The sequence below is a fragment of the Ictidomys tridecemlineatus genome, chromosome 1 (genome assembly GCF_052094955.1).
Source record: "Ictidomys tridecemlineatus isolate mIctTri1 chromosome 1, mIctTri1.hap1, whole genome shotgun sequence".
NCBI classification, from domain to species: domain Eukaryota; kingdom Metazoa; phylum Chordata; class Mammalia; order Rodentia; family Sciuridae; genus Ictidomys; species Ictidomys tridecemlineatus.
In genome coordinates, this window is record NC_135477.1 from 155,320,218 (window position 1) to 155,341,916 (window position 21,699).

Consider the following 21,699-nt stretch of genomic DNA (forward strand, 5'->3'; position numbering starts at 1 on the left):
TAATTTTGATGAGGTCCCTATTTTTATTTTTACATTCTATGCTTTTGGGTCATATCCATGAAACCATTTACAAATGTAATGTCATGAAGCATTTCTCTAGGTTTTCTGAAAAGAGTTTTATAGTTTTCCAATTTATGTTTAAGTATTTCATATATTTTAAGTTATTTTGTACATATGGCATAATTCAAGGACCTGAACTCATTCTTTGTCATGCAGAGAGCCAATTTTTCAAAACTGTTATGTTAAAGAGACTATCCTTTCTCCATTGTATCCATTTTGGCATACTGTTGACCTCTCCTACCTCCTTTCTTCCTAACCTTAGTCTTTCTCTATTACAAGTTTGTTCACAGAAAACAAAACTGGCAGCATGTTATACTGAGTGTTATATTTAGGATTTTAGAAGTCTGGGTCCAAACTTCACTGACATTTGCTATATGTGCTTGAATATGTTACTTAAACCCATTGATCCTTAGCTTCATTTTGATTAAGCCAGGAAATAGCAAAATATCAATATCAAACAAATAATTTTTACAATGCTGTTATAGGAATAATGACAATTTATGCAAAATAAATTTACAAATAGTAAGCAAATATTATTAATGATTATTATTGGAATAAAACATGACTAAACCAAACTAAAATTCAAGAAGATGACAAAAGATTGTTAATAAACATATCTACACTATTTATATGAAACTCATTTAGCACATGGAATGAAATAATAGTGATGGAAATGTGGTTCTGCCATGCAGATAGACATGTGGAAAACTGGAAGAGAGAACAATGTAGAAGTAATCTTTCACACACAATTGAAATTGTATTTAGGACTCTTTTCTTTTGATTGTTGTTATTTATTGAATAACTTTCAGAAATAACTGGTATTTTTCTACATAAATTTCTTCTGCCTGCTGAAGTACCACAAGTATATTTTATGATTTTAAATTTGTTTCCTCTTAGGTCATTATTTGTGTACGCATTTCATCTTTATTCTCTTCTGTCTTACATGGAAAATTTCATCTCCATGATACCAAGCAGCATGACTGAGATTCTTGATGAGGCTGACATAATGTTCTTCTCTCCTTTTATTCAGTGATGACCAATCAATATTGCATCATTCTTTAATGGATAATTGACACCAGGTCTGAAATTTACATGCCCCATGAAGTAGTTCATTAAACATTATTTACTCCAAGTATCATAGAAAGGGATCCACTGTAAAGGGACATTTATGATAGACCCTGAGATCTGAATGAATATGGCCAGAGTCACAAATAACTAAAAAATCACAGTGAACTCATATTATGGTTTGGATGTGAGGTGTCCCCCAAAGCGTGTGTGTGAGACAATGTGAGGTTTGAAGGTAAAATGATTGGGTTATGGCCTGAACCTGACAGGTGAACTATTCCATGATAGGATTAACTCTGTGGTGACTGGGAGCAGGTGGGATGTTCCAGGAGGAAATGGTTCATTTGGGGGTATGGCTATGGGGCTATGGGGTATATATTTTGTATCAGGAGAGTGAAGCGTGTCTCTCTCTCTCTCTCTCTCTCTCTCTCTCTCTCTCTCTCTCTCTCTCTCTCTCTCTCTCTCTCTCTCCTCTCTCTCTCTCCTTCCTGATCATCATGGGAGATGCTTCCCTCTGCCACACTCTTCCACCATGATGTACTGCCTCACCTCAAGTTCTGAGGAATGGAACCAGCTGTCTATGGATTGAGACCTCTAAAACAGTGAGCCCCTAAATAAACTTTTCCTCCCCTAAACTTGTTCTTGTCAGATCCTTTTAGTCACAGAAGCAATAATTCTAACTAAAACAACTAATGTCCTCTTCCTTTATCATATTTCGATCTCTGTACCACCACATTGGTATCCGCTGGAACAATGTGGTCATTCTGAACTGATCCTTTCCTGACTCTCAGACATGCCAAGAACCCAACCTCATTCTGCATAATTGGTCACAATGCACCCTATTCCCATCTCATTCCCTTAGAAAGTGGAGATACAAATCAGCACTTACTCCCCACTGCACAGTGATCATAGCAAGTAAACATCTCAAGAGATCTCCCCTTCAAACTTCCAAACAAGGAAAACAGTAAAACCCTGGGGCCAACTGAAAACTGTTTTCTATACACTAAGCAATGCAGTGAGACCCTGTCTCTAAGTAAAATACAAAATAGGGCTCGGGGTGTGGCTCAGTAGCCGAAAGCCCCTGAGTTCAATTCCTGGTACCTCACACTACCCAAAAAAAATCTAACATGCAAAAATGTACCATTGCTTTTCTCTGTTGGTCTTTTTTGTTCTTTTCTTTGGTCTATTAGGTATCTTGCTCCATATTGCCAAGTTTTTTAATGACCACCATAGGAAGAGGATGGGCCATAGTCAGAGAGCTGGTGACAAGAAATGTTACTACTAACTCCCTTTTTTTCTTTTATCCTGAGCTTCTACCTCTCCCCAATACCTTCCACAGAGCTCCCTTCACATCCTTGTTCCTTAGGGTATAGATCAGAGGATTGAGCATGGGGATGATTACAGTATAAAAAAGGGCAACAAACTTTCCCTTACTCTCAGAGTAACTGCCCAGAGGTTGAAGGTAGGTGTACATGCCTGAGCCATAAAACAGACAAACCACAAAGAGATGGGACCCACATGTCCCAAAAGCCTTTCTGCGTCCGGCCATTGACTTGATCCTCAGCACGGCCTGAGCAATGTGTGCATAGGAGCCTAGAATCAGTGCTGCAGGAATAACAATGATTATGACTCGGGCCACAAACATCTTGGCCTCTGTGCCTCCTGTGTCCTCACAAGCCAACTTCTGGAGTACAAGCATCTCACAGAAGAAATGGTTCAGATAATGGAGGCCACAGAGAGGCATGGCCATCATGAGGCTTGTCTGAATCAGAGAGTTCATGAGACCTCCCACCCAGGCAGCAATAGCCAGGGACCGGCAGAGAAGGGGGTTCATGATGGTTGTGTAGTGGAGTGGACGACACACAGCAGCATAGCGGTCAAAGGCCATCACCACCAGGAGCACACACTCAGTTCCACCCAGAGAGAGGTAGATGAATAGCTGGGCCACACATCCTCCATAGCTGATGGTCCTGTCCAGTCCAGAAAGATTGATCAGCAGCTGGGGCACAGTGCTGGTGGTATAGCAGAGGTCCAGGAAGGAGAGGTGGCAGAGGAAGAAGTACATGGGCGTGTGCAGTCGAGGATCCAGTCGTGAGAGAATGATGATGGTGGTGTTGCCAAAAAGGGTTAGGGAGTAGAAAAGTGCAATATAGATAAAAAGAATGGGTTCCAGTTGAGGCCAATCTGAGAAGCCCACCAAAATGAAGCCCTCTCCAAAACTGGTGTTGAAAGTTCCCATAGCCTTTCACCTGCACAAGTAACAGAAGACAATTAAATGCCTCCTACGAAGAACTTGAATTAAAGAATCATTTCACAATTATCCCTCAGTATTCCAACACCAAGGTTTTTATAATGTCAGAGAGATGTGTTTAATGTATTTGAAATTGCTGAAATTGCAACTGCTGATGCTTATAACTATAATTATTGCAATAAGTAATAAAACCACAATCCAAATGGATTTCAACGTGATGAAACCTAGACATTTAAAAAATTAATAAACACTTTAATAACCAAAATCCTGATATATATTGAATTAGGAGAATTGAACTTCCAAATCTCAGTAGAACAAATGTAAAATGGAGGATACAAATCCTGCAAACTTAACTGCTATTTTTAAAAAGTAAAAAACATCCCAAAATAGCAAAAGCAATTCTTCGAAAGTACAATAAAGTTTTGGTATCATACTTCCTGTTTTAATTTTTTTATTACAAAGCAAAGGTGGTACTGGCAAAAGACACACACACACACACACACACACACACACACACACACACACACAAACACGTCATGGTGAGGAACCCCTGTAAACCAATTCAAAGCCAGACTCAAGAACTTAGTGAGACTCTGTCTCCAAATCTTAAAGTGTAAAGGGCTGACAATGTAACTCAACAATAGAATTCTCCTGAGATCAATCTCATTCCTGAGTTCAATCCCCAGTACTACATACAGAACAATGAAACATAAGACATGACCCAGATATAAATACTAACATATATGGTTAATTTTTCACCAGAGGAACAAGAAGCAAATATGAAGACAGAATAATCTCTTCCATAAATGGCTGGGGAAAATGAACTTAAACACCAAAAGAATTAAATTTACCATATACAAAACTGACTCACATTGGATATGACAAGGATATCCTGCCATTTTCGATGACATGATAAATGAAACTGAGGATATTATGTAAGGGAAATAAGCCAGAAGCAAAAATAAAAATTTCATGAAATAATTTACATGTGTGTTGTAAAAGTCAAGTATACAGACCCAGTAATTAAAACATGGTTGCCTGGAATGAGATGAGGAAGCAAATGTGGGGTAGAAAATACTTAAAATAAAAAAGAATAGAGATATAATGACAACATGAAGAATAGAGGCAATCAAGGTGTACCACATATGTGATTTAGAGTAGATTAGCTTCTCTTGCAATGTAAAGAAAGAAAATGAGAAATAGTGTGATGGTGTACAGTTTAATTTGCTTCATGAGAGTAACTATTTTACTAATATTTATCATACATGATGAAATTTATTTTTAAATGAAATAAGAAAAAAATGCAAGACAAAGATGAATTGGAGAATAGTGAAGCAAAACCTCAATATAAAAGTCAACAGGGCCTGTATCAGTCAATTTTTCATCAGGATGACCAAAATTCCTAACATAGACAACTTGGAGAATTTATTTTGGCTTACAGAGGTTTCAGAGGTTTCAGTCCATGGTCAGCTGACTACAATGGTCTGGGCCTCAGTTGAGGCAGAACATCTTGGAGGAAAGACCTGGTCGAAGAAAGCTGCTCAGCTCATGGAAGCCAGAAGCAGAGAGAGAGAGAGAGAGAGAGAGAAGGGGCCAAATACAAATAGAGTCCACAAGGACAAGCCACCATGACATCCTTCCTCCAACCATGCCCCACCTGCCTACAATTTCCACCACTCTCAGTAGACTCTTCAAATTATTCAAATTATTTATCCATCTAGTACATTAATCCACTGATGAGGTTACAACCATCAGGGTCAATCAGTTCCTAAAGGCCCATTCTGGATAATCATTGCTTTTCCTCACACCCTTTTAAACCATTTGATGCATGACTCTTCTGTACAAAATCCCAAACCAAGAACTTGTCTAATGAAGCCCTGCCTCATTTCCTCCTGCCTATTCTCTTGCCTGTTTATTTCTGTCTGCTCCTCACATTTCATCTTTATGTGTCCTGCATTCCTTGAGTCATCATGTCTGTATCTTTAACTGAAGAAGGCACTCTGTACAGTCTACCTACCTAACTACAGGTTAACAAATTCTTCTGAAAAGAATAAGATGAATATGCAAATGAATTATACCAAAAATTCAGTCCTTTTTAATGTGTCTTTAACATTCCCTTCTCTAGTGGCTCTTTCTCAAGGAAGTGATGTATGAGCAAGTCTCTTCCATTGGAACATATTTCCTTTCGCCCTATGTCCCCTTTTAGTTACTGCCTTTTATCTTTCTTCCTCTTCATAGATTACTTTACTGAAAGAGTCGTCTCCACTCGGTGTTCCACAACTGCCCTCCCACTCAGTCCTCAACCCACTTCTATATGGATTCTGTCCTCTCCACACTGTACAGTAAAACACAGTAGGAATTTTCAGTAACTCTTCTTGGTCAAGAATTTGTTCATTCTACACAAAACCTCTTCCCTTATTTTCCTGGACATCGTCCTCCTTCCTTGGTTATTTCTCAGTCTTTGGTGTGCTCCTCTTTCTCTGTGCATCTCTTTCACAATAGGTTTCTTCTCAGGGTTCCACCCCAAACACCCTTCTCTTACCCTTCTAAAGACCCTTACTAGAAAATGCCATTCATTCCATAATTTGCATAATTCAAAAAGTCACTGTGTAGGTAACACTCCCAAACCTTCAGACTTCCATAATCCACCTGTACTAATCACACCTTTTCATTTTGTAAATTTCTAGTGCTTTGACATTTGGGGATCTGACTGACCACGGACAGATTACCCCTTTCAGGAATAGTAAGAGAATTTCTTGAAAGCAGACCTTGCATGTGAAAACCAATCCAGAGTTCAATTCCAAGTACCTCCTTTATTCGGCTTCAATGAGGCTCTCACACTTTGGGCCATTATGCACCCATCTTCAACAGATGAAGGTCAGTTATCAGACAACTCTTTATATCCCAGAGAGTGCTGAGAATATTCAAACTCACCAGTTTTAAGCCTGTTTACCCTTGCCTGCTTTCTCCCATACTGAAGAAACTTTGTGCTTCTCCAAAAGCTAAAATTAGGAAGAACTAGTGAAATTTCTAAGAAAGCAACATAAAGAAAACTTGGAAAAAGTGAAGCACACTAAACATACAGTCCCTGGACAGGAAGTGACATTCTGGTCACTTGAAAGTTTCTTGCTTATTCAGAGGCTGGAAAATGTTTCTGCACTACCTGGATTATTAAGTTGGATGCTATCAATCATCACACAAAACCCTAATAGTCTATATTTTGCTACTCTTAAGTTATCTTTTTAAAATTTAGGGGGCTGGTATGGTGCTTCAGTGGTAGAGCACTCACCTAGCAAGCGTGAGGCACTGAGTTCAACCCTCAGAACCACATAAAAATAAATAAAATAAAGGCATTGTGTCCAACTATAACAAAAATAAAAATTTAAATTAACTCTTACTCCTATTCCCATTATCACCAAGCATTTTTGACATTTGCATATCTGATATTGTTGATTGTCTGCATTATAAAGATCAGCAATTATCTGTGTTCACCTGTTTTTGTGCCTCATACAGAATCTGGGTCTGTGCACAATCACTGTAAATAATAAACTCTTCTCTTTTTCAATGCTGAGAATCAGACTTGTGAATATCGCTTACTTTCTAGGCAAGTATTCTTCTACTCAGCTAACTCCTGGTCAATAATAAACTTCTTCAGATCAAAACTCATGTACTATCTTTCTAATTTACTAATTTAATGATATTATCTGACTATAATAGACCCACATTAAAAACAAAACATTTAATCTTCTGTACATAAAGCAGGAGGTTCTAAAAACTCCTTACAGTATGATTACCTTCATCCATCCTTCAGTTTGAGTTGATCTTTCCTTTCTCCAGTTATGATTGCACATGAGGATCTCCTATTAGTTTTCAGAGGTTTAAACTCACTACAAAAACTAGCCTTGCCACCAAAGAGTTTTTCTCCCCCCTTCTCCGTCACAGTTTGCACTTCTACAGGCACATTTCTCATCCAACTTCATCATGCTCACACTAGTTAACAAACAATCTCCTTCAATCACCAAGTAAGTAGGGCAATCATCAAGACTCTTCTATTAAATCCTCCAAAATAACACATTAATTTTTTCCAGGTAGAACCACAAGAAAACACAGCTGGAGTCCAGTCAGCTGATTGACATTCAAAGCCTGAATTTAACAAATTTCTTTTTAAATTCTGACTCTCCACACAGCATTGTCTCTAAATATGATAGATTCTCTCCAACTTCCAGGATTCTCTCCAAACTTTCTTGATTAATTTTCAATAACTCTAACAATAACTCAGTTCTTGGTCTCTGGGCTCTGATATCTTTACTTTACATGACAGAGCAATGCCATCATAGGATTGGAGTTTTGGAAGAGACTGTGAAGCCAGAATGGCACCCTGAGTCAGTTCACACCCAGGGATCTACCAGAGAAAACTGTTCCATTTACCTCTCTTGATTCTATTGCCTTCAAGATGATGTGAGACCCATCTCACACTGGTGGCATCTAGAGACGGGAAAGATGTGTTCCTCTTTGGTCCTCACTTCATCTGTGGAGTGAGGGTCTACACCAGAATCTTGTCCTGGAGATATCAGGCTTCCTCCCTCAACAGAGGAGCCTGCTCAGAACCTAGGAGGGGGAAGCATCCCAGTGCACTTTGGTACAGTCACCTTAACCAGCAGAGAACCAGAAGAAGCTGGTGTATTATCAGACCACCTCCTGACCTCCCACAGAGGAAAATTGGCTCAGCACTACCAATTTTCCCATGGGGATACTGGCACAATCTATTCAAGAGTAGTGGAGAAAGAATTGTTTACCCAGACTGGTCTTGGAGACCTCTGGGCCCCAATGTGGCAATTATAACCAACTGACTGGCTCAAGATCTGCCATGCAGTCCTCAGCTCTTTCTACCCTCACACTCTGCCCAAACCAAACAGATATCCAGTGTGCTCAGAACACCGCTTCTCCCTTGCTCATCATGGACTCTGTAGCCTGGGATTCCTCCCATAGGAGGAATAGCTCTCCAGTCCTAATAGCTCTTCAATAAACCAAATTTCATGTCTCACTTAGAGACACCATTGTCACTACAATCCAAATGTTTCTTTCTCTGCAATTTTCATCACATGTTTATGTCTCTTTTACATGTATCATGAATCCATAAAACAAAATACAAAATATTTATTTTCTTCATGAAAAGTTTGACGCTTTAAAATCTCTTTCACACACTATATTCTCAATGTATTAGTAAGACTTATTATGTTTACCCTGACATTGTCCAAAACAAATTAAAAAATTAAATATGTTCCTTTATTCATTCATTCCACAATCATTGTCGAGCAATGCACACTGGGCTAAATGCTTGAGAAATAAAAATCAAGGTTCAGAATTTATCTGTAGCCATTTAAAGGCATATGTGATGCAGAGGAAACAGCTCTGCCATAACTGTGTGACCTTGAAAAGCTATCTTGACATGCTTGAGCCTCATGATTAAGATGATGTTAATGTGGCCTATCCTGTACCACTGTTTGTACATTAATGATACAACATATGTGAGGTGCCTGGTGTGTGGCAGACATTCACTCAGTGGTAGTGGTATTGTTTAACAAACATTTATTTTGTGCCTTCTCTTTTTTGTGAAATAAATGAAGAAAATATGATCTCTGTCAACAGGAAGTCCACAATCTTGCAAGAGATGAACATCGCCTGAAATAATTGCAAACAAAGTAATAAGTTCTAACTGTCCACTTTTATTCAAGAGAATATAAAAATAAAGGGAAGTATTTTAAAAAATATTACCGTGCTGGGTTTTACTTTGTATGCAGTCAAGAAAATGCCACAAATGGTTTTCATAGTTATGAAAGAGAATTACTTTGGTAAAGTCTGGGGGAAATCTAGCTAGATGAAGAGCATAAACTGTATATGCTTCTAATGATGCACCAGGCACTATCCTAAGAATCTAAGCTTGTTGCCCAATTAATCAAATAATAACTGCGGGTGAATTATCATTCCTTTTCTACAAAAAAGGACACTGATGCAGAGGGTTCAAGAAAGATTTTCAGGTTTGCACAGCTGTCCTTTCCCTGTGCCAGGCTATGCACCCAGGCACGAATGAACTAAGCAGGTTTACAGTGTTTTTTTTTTTATTTCTGAAATATATAAATAGGGGGATCCACATATGTGTATATGTGTGGCTATATAAGCATAAAGAAAAGTATGGAAAGATTCACATCAAACTGTTCATGGTTACACTGCTCATTAGTTGAAAGGTGTTGAATATGAGAAGGGAGTGTGTGTGATAGTCAGAAGTCTTGACTATAGTGACTCCAATTTGTGAAACAGCCATGCCACCTAGAAAGGTTATGACTGGGACAAGTTTTTTTTCCTTTTGTTGTGGAAACCCTCAAGAATACAGAACTATAAAACTGGGCTCTGTTTCTGTAACAGGGTAACTGGCTTATTCTGATTGGCTAAGCCTCCCATCACCTGACTGCAATCTGCCCCTTCTGAGATTTCGCCTGTTGCATGGGCTAAACTCCCTAACATCCCTTTTGTGGTTTTTTGGCTTAAATATGAGGCCAAACTGAAGGGAGTGAGTTACTCTGACTATCTCACTTTTAGAGAGTACAGTGTCCACCACTGGCCAGCAATAAAGACTTAATTGGAATGGCAATGTGTGGTCTGAGAGTTATTTGAGGGTCTCAGCATCAGTACAACATGTGTAGAGTAATTTATTTTTCTTCATACAATAACAGTTTCCTATACTATATAATTAATATACATTGCTTTCACACCCTACACATTTAAAGTATGAAATTTGATGGTTTTTATTACATACCCAAGGTACCCCTGTGGTCTCTTCTCAAAGAATTTTTTTTCTCATAGCAGGGATTGAACCCATGGGTAGTTAACCATTAAGCCACATCCCCAGCATTTGCTAAATTGCTGAGACTGAACTTGCAATCCTCCTGCCTCTGGAGCTGTTGAGATTACAGGTGTGCGCCACTATACCCAGTGCAGGATGTATTTTATGTTGTGCATATTAACCTTCATTGATTATGCACATTGCAAATACCTCCCGATATGTGTGTATTCTACATTTCATTTAATCCATTCATCTGTCAATAATGGGTCAACAATAGGTCACTTCCATTTTGGCTATCATAAATAATGTTATATAAATATAGATTTGATAGTTAATTTTAGAGCTAGCTGCATTAAGAATAACACAGAGAATTGGTAAAGCATTATTTCTGAATGTATCTGCAAGGGTATTTCCAGGGTAGATTGGCATGTTAGTCAAGTAGAAGAAATCTGCTCTTATTCTTGAGCAAGCTGTGTCCAATTAGCTGGGAACCAGGCTAGAACAAAATACCTGAGAAAAGGTTTATTCTTTTCTCTTTCCTAGAACTGAAACCTCTAATTTCTCTTGCAATTAGACATCACAATTCCAGGTTCCCCAGCCTTTGGACTCCAGGACTTTACCCTGGGGGTTTGGGGCCCAGGTTCTCAGGTTTTCAGCCTCAGATGATAGTTTCAACATTAGATTCCTTTTTCTGAGGTTTTTTAGACTTGGACTGAGCCATGCTACCAGCATTCCAGGATCTCCAGCTTGCAGGTGGCCTGTGGGGCTTCTCAGCCTCCACAAATGCATGAAAAACTTCCCCTACTGCCCTCCCGCCTCTTTCTCTCTCTGTAATACACCACACATTGGTGCTGTCTCTTTAAACAGCCTTAACTAATATGATGGGTATATTTCTTTGAGAACCTGCTTTCCAAAGTATATATACCTAGAAATAAAATGGCTATGTCATATGGTATTCTATTTTTATTTACTTTTTTAGGAAACTCTGTGATATTTTTCACAGAGATATATAACATTTCACACTTTCACCAAGAGTATGCTAGGAGTTCCAATTTCTCCACATTATCAATAATACTTGTCACCTTTGGATATTTCTTAACAATATTCATTCTAAGATATGAAATAAGATATCCTTATCGTTTTGATTTACATTAGCCTAATGATTATGGATTTGAACAACTTTTTGTATGCTTAATGACCTTTTTATGTCTATTAAACCCCTTGGCACATTTTTAAATTGGGTTACTTTGGGTTTTGTTCAGTTGTAGGTGGTCTTTATATATTATGTATAGTAACTATTATCAGATATGTGGTTTGAAAATACTTCCTATCAATGTTGATTTTGTCTTTGGTTTTAATTTTGATGAGATCCCTATTTTTACTTTTACATCCTATGCTTTTGGGTCATATCTAGGTTTTCTGTAAAGAGTTTTATACTTTTCCAATTTATGTTTAAGTATTTCATATATTTTAAGTTATTTTGTACATATGGCATAATTCAAGGACCTGAACTCATTCTTTGTCATGCAGATAGCCAGTTTTTCAAAACTGTTATGTCAAAGAGACTATCCTTTCTCCATTGTTTCCATTTTGGCATACTGTTGACCTCTCCTACCTCCTTTCTTCCTAACCTTAGTCTTTCTCTATTACAAGTTTGTTCACAGAAAACAGAACTGGCAGCATGTTATACTGAGTGTTATATTTAGGATTTCAGAAGTCTGGGTCCAAACTTCACCATTGATCCTTAGCTTCATTGTGATTAAGCCACGACATAGCAAAATATCAATATAAAACAAGTAATTTTTACAATGTTTTTATAGGAATAATGACAATTTATGCAAAATAAATTTGCAAATAATGATTGTTATTGGAAAAAAACATGACTAAACCAAACTCAAATTCAAGAAGACTGTAATGGGTTTTTAATAAATATATCTACACTTTTTATATGAAAGTATCATTTAATACATGGAATAAAATAATAGTGATGGAAACGTGGTTCTGCCATGCAGATAGACATGTGGAAAACTGGAAGAGAGAACAACGTAGAAGTAATCGTTCACATACATATTGAAATTGTATTTAGGACTCTTTTCCTTTGATTGTTTTTATTTATTGAATAAACTATTAGAAATAAATGTTTTTTCTACATAATTTTCTTCTGCCTGCCGAAGTACCACAAGAATATTTTTTAATTTTATTTTTTTTCTCTTAGGTGATCATTTGTACTCATTCTTCTTTATTCTCTTCTGTCTTACATGGAAAATTTCTTTTACATGACACAAAGCAGCATGACTGAGATTCTTGGTGAGGCTGACATAATGTTCTTCTCTCCCTTTATTCAATGATGACCAATCAATATTGCATCTTTCTTCAATGGATAATTGACACTAGGTATGAAATTTACATGCCCCATGAAGTAGTTTATTAAACATTATTTACTGCAAGTATCATAGAAAGGGATCTACTGTAAAGGGACTTTTATGATAGACCCTGAGATCTGAATGAATATGGCCAGAGTCACAAATAACTAAAAAATCAGAGTGAACTCATATTATGCTTTGGATGTGAGGTGTCCCCTAAAGCGTGTGCGTGAGACAATGTGAGGTTTGAAGGTAAAATGATTGGGTTATAGCCTGAACCTGACAGGCGAACTAATCCATGATAGAATTAACTCTGTGGTGACTGGAAGCAGGTGGGATGTGCCAGGAGGAAATGGTTCATTTGGGGGTATGGCTATGGGGCTATGGGGTATATATTTTGTATCAGGAGAGTGAAGCGTCTCTCTCTCTCTCTCTCTCTCTCTCTCTCTCTCTCTCTCTCTCTCTCTCTCTCTCTCTCTCTCTCTCTCTCTCCTCTCTCTCTCTCCTTCCTGATCATCATGGGAGATGCTTCCCTCTGCCACACTCTTCCACCATGATGTACTGCCTCACCTCAAGTTCTGAGGAATGGAACCAGCTGTCTATGGATTGAGACCTCTAAAACAGTGAGCCCCTAAATAAACTTTTCCTCCCCTAAACTTGTTCTTGTCAGATCCTTTTAGTCACAGCAGCAATAATTCTAACTAAAACAACTAATGTCCTCTTCCTTTATCATATTTCGATCTCTGTACCACCACATTGGTATCCGCTGGAACAATGTGGTCATTCTGAACTGATCCTTTCCTGACTCTCAGACATGCCAAGAACCCAACCTCATTCTGCATAATTGGTCACAATGCACCCTATTCCCATCTCATTCCCTTAGAAAGTGGAGATACAAATCAGCACTTACTCCCCACTGCACAGTGATCATAGCAAGTAAACATCTCAAGAGATCTCCCCTTCAAACTTCCAAACAAGGAAAACAGTAAAACCCTGGGGCCAACTGAAAACTGTTTTCTATACACTAAGCAATGCAGTGAGACCCTGTCTCTAAGTAAAATACAAAATAGGGCTCGGGGTGTGGCTCAGTAGCCGAAAGCCCCTGAGTTCAATTCCTGGTACCTCACACTACCCAAAAAAAATCTAACATGCAAAAATGTACTATTGCTTTTCTCTGTTGGTATTTTTTGTTCTTTTCTTTGGTCTATTAGGTATCTTGTGTCATACTGCCAAGTTTTTTTAATGACCATCATAGGAGCAGGATTGACTCCATAGTCAAAGAGCTGTTGATAAGAAATGTTACTACTAACCCTCTTTTCTTCTTTTATCCTGAGCTTCTGCCTCTCCCCAGTAGCTTCCACAGAGCTCCCTTCACATCCTTGTTCCTTAGGGTATAGATCAGAGGATTGAGCATGGGGATGATTACAGTATAAAAAAGGGCAACAAACTTTCCCTCACTCTCAGAGTAACTGCCCGTGGGTTGGAGGTATGTGTACATGGCTGAGCCATAAAACAGACAAACCACAAGGAGGTGGGACCCACAGGTCCCAAAAGCCTTTCTGCGCCCTGACATTGACTTGATCCTCAGCACTGCCTGAGCAATGTGTGCATAGGAGCCTAGAATCAGTGCTGCAGGAATAACAATGATTATGACTCGGGCCACAAACATCTTGGCCTCTGTGCCTCCTGTGTCCTCACAAGCCAACTTCTGGAGTACAAGCATCTCACAGAAGAAGTGGTTCAGGTAATGGAGGCCACAGAGAGGCATGGCCATCATGAGGCTTGTCTGAATCAGAGAGTTCATGAGACCTCCCACCCAGGCAGCAATAGCCAGGGACTGGCAGAGAAGGGGGTTCATGATGGTTGTGTAGTGGAGTGGACGACACACAGCAGCATAGCGGTCAAAGGCCATCACCACCAGGAGCACACACTCAGTTCCACCCAGGGAGAGGTAGATGAAGAGCTGAGCCACACACCGTCCATAGCTGATGGTCCTGTCCAGTCCAGAAAGATTGATCAGCAGCTGGGGCACAGTGCTGGTGGTATAGCAGAGGTCCAGGAAGGAGAGGTGGCAGAGGAAGAAGTACATGGGTGTGTGCAGTCGAGGGTCCAGTCGTGAGAGAGCGATGATGGTGGTGTTGCCAAAGAGGGTTAGGGAGTAGAAAATCGAAATATAGATAAAAAGGATGAGTTCCAGTTGAGGCCAATCTGAGAAGCCCACTAAAATGAAGCCCTCTCCAAAACTGGTGTTGAAAGTTCCCATAGCCTTTCACCTGCATGTATAACAGAAGACAATATAATGCCTCCTATGAAGAACTTGAATTAAAGCATTACTTTCAATTATCCCTTAGTATTTTTCATTTTCTATTTCACTATTTAGTTCAGCTATGCTCACTCTTCTATTTTTATTCTTATCTTATTCCTCCTCATTACATTGAGATAAGGACAAAATGAAGCAATGTGAAAATTCCTTTTAAAATCTAACATGTGGGGCTGGGATTGTGGCTCAGCATTAAAGCGCTTGCCTAGCATATGCAAGGCCCTGGGTTCGATCCTTAGCACCACATAAAAATAAAGAGATAAACTAAATGTATTGTGTCCAACTACAACTAAAAAATGAACATTAAAAAAGTGTAATATGTGCCGGAGTGGTGGTGCATGCCTATAATCCCAGGGGCTTAGGAGTCTGAGACAAGAAGATTGTGGGTTTAAAGCCAGCCTCAGCAATGGTGAGGTACTAAGCAACTCAGTGAGTCCTGTCTCTAAATAAAACACAAAATAGGGCTGAGATGTGGCTCAGTGGCCAAGAGCTCCTAAGTTCAATTCCTGATATCCCCCCCCAAAAAAAACTAACATGCAAAAATGTAGCATTGCTTTTTTCTGTTGTTCCCTTTGCCCTTTTCCTTGGTCTACTAGGTATCTTATTTCACATTTCCTTTTAATGACCACCACAGTAAAGAGCCTTAGAATGTGAATTAGGTCCCTACTGATCAATTCTACCATTGACAGCTGTTCTACATTATAGTGAAAAGCTCATATCTATGAGTCTTTCATTTAAAACTAAGAAAATAACTTATTTCACATGATTTTGATGAAAATTAAATAATGTAGTGCATTCTGAAAGTTACAATAAAAACAGCTATTCTCAATTTTAACAGTCATAATGCTCCATCACTAATATTGGAGTTCCGTGCAATTGGGTCTGCTTAATTTTTTCACCCTTATATCCCTATCCCAGGGCAATGCCTGGGAAATACAAGGCTCTCAGCAACCATTTTTGAATTAATTAATGAATGCATCCCCCACCCTGACACTGTTCCTTGTGAGCATAATTTTCCCAGAAATATTTGTTTCCTGTGCAACAGCAAACATTAATATACCCACAGATTCTTACTTAGTTTTTAAGCATTCCTGGTCTATGAATTCATGGTTTTTATAGTGTCAGAGAGATGTGTTTAATATATTTGAAATTGAGCAGATGCTAATCACAATAATTATTGCAATAAATAAGAAAAACATAATCCAAAAGGATTTCAGTGTAATGAAACCTGGAAGTTTAAAAAATAAATGGACACTTTAATAAACAAAATAATGATATTTATTGAATTGGGAGCATTGAACTTCCGAATCTCAGTAGGACAAATGTAGAATGGAGGATATGAAACCTGCAAACTTAACAGTCATTTGTAAAAAGTGAAGAACAACCCAAATAGCAAAAGCAATTCTTAGAAAGTAAAATAAAGTTTTGGTATCATACTTTCTGTTTTCATTCTTTATTGCAAAGCAAAGGTGGCATTGGCAAACACACACACACACACACACACACACACACACACACACATACACACACACTCGGCATGGTGAGAAACACCTGTAATCCCAGCAACTCTGGTGAATAAGGGAAGCAAGTTGTAAATTCAAAGCCAGCCTCAAGAATTTAGTGAGACTCTGTCTCAAAATCTGAAAGTATAAAGCTGACAATGTAATGAGTTCAATCCCATTCCTGAGTTCAATCCCCTGTACTACATACAGACCAGTGAAACATAAGACAGGACCCAGATATAAATACTAACATATATGGTTAATTTTTCACCAGAGGAACAAGAAGCAACTATGAAGACAGGATACTCCCTTCCATCAATGGCTGGGGAAAATTAACTTAAATATCAAAAGAATCAAATTGGACTGTGTCTTTACCATATACAAAAATTACTCACATTGGATATAACATGAATGAAACTGGGGACACTATGTAAGTAAGGGAAATAGCCAGAAGCAAAAATAAAAATTTCATGAAATCATTTATATGTATGATGTAAAAGTCAAGTATACAGACATAGTAATTAAAATATGGTTGCCTGGAATGAGATGAGGGAGCAAAAGTGGGGTAGAAAATACTTAAAATTAAAAAAAAATCTAGAGATATAATGACAGCACGAAGAAAATAGGTAATAAAGTTGTACCAGTATGTGATTTGGGTAAAATGAGTAGATTAGCTTCTCTTGCAATGTAAAGAAAGAAAATGAGAAATTGTGTGATGGTGTACAGTTTAATTTGCTTCATGAGAGTAACTATTTTGCTAATATTTATCATACATGATGAAATTTATTTTTAAATGAAATAAGAAAAAATGCAAGACAAACATGAATTGGAGAGTAGTGAGGCAAAACTTCAATATAAAAGTCAACAGAGTCTGTATAGTCAACTTTTCATGACTATTACCAAAATTCCTAACATAGACAACTAGGAGGACAAAAGATTTATTTGGGCTTACAGAGGTTTTAGATGTTTCAGTCCATGGTCAGCTGACTCCACTGCTCTGGGCCTCAGTTGAGGCAGAACATCTTGGAGGAAAGACCTGGTCGAAGAAAGCTGCTCAGCTCATGGAAGCCAGGGGGGGGGGGGGAGAGAGAGAGAGAGAGAGAGAGAGAGAGAGAGAGAGAGAGAGAGAGAGAGAGAGAGAGAGCCAAATACAAATATAGTCCACAAGTGCATGCCACCATGACATCCTTCCTCCAACCATGCCCCACCTGCCTACAATTTCCACCACTCCCAGTAGACTCTTCAAATCATTCAAATTATTAATCCATCTAGTACATTAATCCACTGATGAGGTTACAACCATCAGGCTCAAATCATTTCCTAAAGGCCCACCTCTGGATAATCATTGCTTTTCCTCACACCCTTTTAAACCATTTGATGCATGACTCTTCTGTACAAAATCCCAAACCCAAGAACTTGAATAATGAAGCCCTGCCTCATTTCCTCACGCCTATTTTCTTGCCCCTTTATTTCTATCTCTCCTCACATTCATCTTTATGTGTCCTGCATTCCTAGAGTCATCATGTCTGTATCTTTAACTGAAGAAGGCACTCTGTACAGTCTACCTACCTAACTATAGGTTAACAAATTCTTCTGAAAAGAATAAGATGAATATGCAAATGAATTATACCAAAAATTCAGTCCTTTTTAATGTGTCTTTAACATTCCCTTCTCTAGTGGCTCTTTCTCAAGGAAGTGATGTATGAGCAAGTTTCTTCCATTGGAACATATTTCCTTTCGCCCTATGTCCCCTTTTAGTTATTGCCTTTTATCTTTCTTCCTCTTCATAGATTACTTTACTGAAAGAGTCGTCTCCACTCGGTGTTCCACAAATTCCCTCCCACTCAGTCCTCAACCCACTTCTATATGGATTCTGTCCTCTCCACACTGTACAGTAAAACACAGTAGGCATTTTCAATAACTCTTCCTGGTCAAGAGTTCATTCATTCTACACAAAACCTCTTCCCTTATCTTCCTGGACATCTTTCTCCTTCCTTGGTTATTTCTCAGTCTTTGGTGTGCTCCTCTTTCTCTGTGCATCTCTTTCACAATAGGTTTCTTCTCAGGGTTCCACCCCAAACACCCTTCTCTTACCCTTCTAAAAACCCTTACTAGAAAATGCCATTCATTCCATAATTTGCATAATTCAAAAAGTCACTGTGTAGGTAACACTCCCAAACCTTCAGACTTCCATAATCCGTCTGTACTAATCACACCTTTTCATTTTGTGAATTTCTAGTGCTTTGACATTTGGGGATCTGACTGACCACGGACAGATTACTCCTTTCAGGAATAGTAAGAGAATTTCTTGAAAGCAGACCTTGCATGTGAAAACCAATCCAGAGTTCAATTCCAAGTACCTCCTTTATTCGGCTTCAATGAGGCTCTCACACTTTGGGCCATTATGCACCCATCTTCAACAGATGAAGGTCAGTTATCAGACAACTCTTTATATCCCAGAGAGTGCTGAGAATATTCAAACTCACCAGTTTTAAGCCTGTTTACCCTTGCCTGCTTTCTCCCATACTGAAGAAACTTTGTGCTTCTCCAAAAGCTAAAATTAGGAAGAACTAGTGAAATTTCTAAGAAAGCAACATAAAGAAAACTTGGAAAAAGTGAAGCACACTAAACATACAGTCCCTGGACAGGAAGTGACATTCTGGTCACTTGAAAGTTTCTTGCTTATTCAGAGGCTGGAAAATGTTTCTGCACTACCTGGATTATTAAGTTGGATGCTATCAATCATCACACAAAACCCTGATAGTCTATATTTTGCTACTCTTAAGTTATCTTTTTAAAATTTAGGGGGCTGGTATGGTGGTTCAGTGGTAGAGCACTCACCTAGCAAGCGTGAGGCACTGAGTTCAACCCTCAGAATCACATAAAAATAAATAAAATAAAGGCATTGTGTCCATCTATAACAAAAATAAAAATTTAAATTAACTCTTACTCCTATTCCCATTACACCAAGCATTTTGACATTTGCATATCTGATATTGTTGATTGTCTGCATTATAAAGACCAGCAATTATCTGTGTTCGCCTGTTTTTGTGCCTCATACAGAATCTGGGTCTGTGCACAATCACTGTAAATAATAAAATCTTCTCTTTTTCAACGCTAAGAATCAGACTCGTGAATATCACTTACTTTCTAGGCAAGTATTCTTCTACTCAGCTAACTCCTGGTCAATAATAAACTTCTTCAGATCAAAAATCATGTACTATCCTTCTAATTTACTAATTTAATGATATTATCTGATTATAATAGACCCACATTAAAACAAAACATTTAATCTTCTGTACATAAAGCAGGAGGTTCTAAAAACTCCTTACTGTATGATTACCTTCATCCATCCTTCAGTTTGAATTGATCTTTTCTTTCTCCACTTATGATTGCACATGAGGATCTCCTATTAGTTTTCAGAGGTTTAAGCTCACTACAAAAACTAGCCTTGCCACCAAAGAGTTCCTCTCTCCCTTGTCTGTCACAGTTTGCACTTCTACAGGCACATTTCTCATCCAACTTCATCATGCTCACACTAGTTAACAAACAATCTCCTTCAATCACCAAGTAAGTAGGGCAATCATCAAGACTCTTCTATTAAATCCTCCATAATAACACACTAATGTTTTCCAGGTAGAACCAAAAGAAAACCACAGCTGGGGTCCAGTCAGCTGATTGACATTCAAAGCCTGAATTTAACAAATGTCTTTTTAAATTCTGACTCCCCACACAGCATTGTCTCTAAATATGATAGATTCTCTCCAACTTCCAGGATTCTCTCCAAACTTTCTTGATTAATTTTCAATAACTCTAACAATAACTCAGTTCTTGGTCTCCAGACTCTGATGTCTTTACTTTACATGACAGAGCAATGCCATCATAGGATTGGAGTTTTGGAAGAGACTGTGAAGCCAGAGTGGCACCCCGAGTCAGCTCACACCCAGGGCTCTATCAAAGAAAACTGTTCCATTTACCTCTCTTGATTCTATTGCCTTCAAGATGATGTGAGACCCATCTCACACTGGTGGCATCTAGAGATGGGAAAGATGTGTTCCTCTTTGGTCCTCACTTCATCTGTGGAGTGAGGGTCTACACCAGAATCTTGTCCTGGAGATATCAGGCTTCCTCTCTCAACAGAGGAGCCTGCTCAGAACCTAGGAGGGGGAAGCATCTTCCCAGTGCACTTTGGTACAGTCACCTTAACCATCAGAGAACCAGAAGAAGCTGGTGTATTATCAGACCACCTCCTGACCTCCCACAGAGGAGAATTGGCTGAGCACTGCTAATTCTCTCATGAGGATACTGGCACAATCTATTCAAGAGTAGTGGAGAAAGAATTGTTTACCCAGACTGGCCTTGGAGACCTCTGGGCCCCAATGTGGCAATTATAACCAACTGACTGGCTCAAGATCTGCCATGCAGTTCTCAGCTCTTTCTACCCTCACACTCTGCCCAAACCAAACTGAGATATCCAGTGTGCCCAGAGAACCGCTTCTCCCTTGCTCATCATGGATTTTGTAGCCTGGGATTCCTCCCATATTGTCTGCCCCCAATCCTACCAGCCCTTCAAACAAACCAAGTTGAAGCCACCATGGTCAAGATAATACAAATGTTTTCCTTCTCTGGAATTCCAGTGTTCATGTCTCCTTTATATGTATCATGGATAAATATTAGAATATTTATCATGGATAAATATCATGGATAAAAACTTCTTCATGAAAGCTTGATGCTTTAAATTCTCTCACATACACTATATTCAATGTATTAATAATCCTTATTTTGTGGTACCCTGAAATTGTCCACAATGAATTAAAAAATGAAACGTGTTTCTTTATCAGTTCATTCCACAAATATTATTGAGCAATGCACACTGGTTAAATGCTTGATAAATAAAAAATCAAGATTCAGAATTTATCTGTGGGCATCTTGACATGCTTGAGCCCCAGTTTCTCCATCATTAAGATGATGTTAGTGTTGGGCTGGGATTGTGGCTTAGGGGTAGAGCGCTTGCCTAGCAATACCTAGGTTCGATCCTCAGCACCACATAAAAATACATAAATAAAATAAAGGTATTGTTTCCAACTACAATAAAAAAATAAATATTAAAAAAGAGATGATGTTAATGTGGAATATCCTGTACCACTCTTGTATATTAATGATACAACATATGTCTGCTGGTGTGTGGCAGACATTCACTCAGTGATAGTGGTATTGTTTAATAAACATTTATTTTGTGCCTTCTCTTTTTGTGACATAAATGAAGAAAATATGATTCCTGTCTACAAGGAAGAGAG

At 38.5% G+C, this 21,699-nt stretch overlaps 2 protein-coding genes across 2 annotated transcripts; both read right to left on the reverse strand.

Moving 5' to 3' along the window:
• Positions 1–830: 830 nt before the first annotated feature.
• Positions 831–3,463, reverse strand: LOC101954504 (olfactory receptor 2Y1B). The gene has a single exon (XM_078050207.1). The coding sequence runs from the start codon at positions 3,362–3,364 to the stop codon at positions 2,426–2,428; it is 939 nt and encodes a 312-aa protein (XP_077906333.1). The 5' UTR covers positions 3,365–3,463; the 3' UTR covers positions 831–2,425.
• Positions 3,464–12,336: 8,873 nt separating this feature from the next.
• Positions 12,337–15,072, reverse strand: LOC144366562 (olfactory receptor 2Y1B-like). The gene has a single exon (XM_078020834.1). The coding sequence runs from the start codon at positions 14,841–14,843 to the stop codon at positions 13,905–13,907; it is 939 nt and encodes a 312-aa protein (XP_077876960.1). The 5' UTR covers positions 14,844–15,072; the 3' UTR covers positions 12,337–13,904.
• Between the last annotated feature and the right edge of the window lie 6,627 nt (positions 15,073–21,699).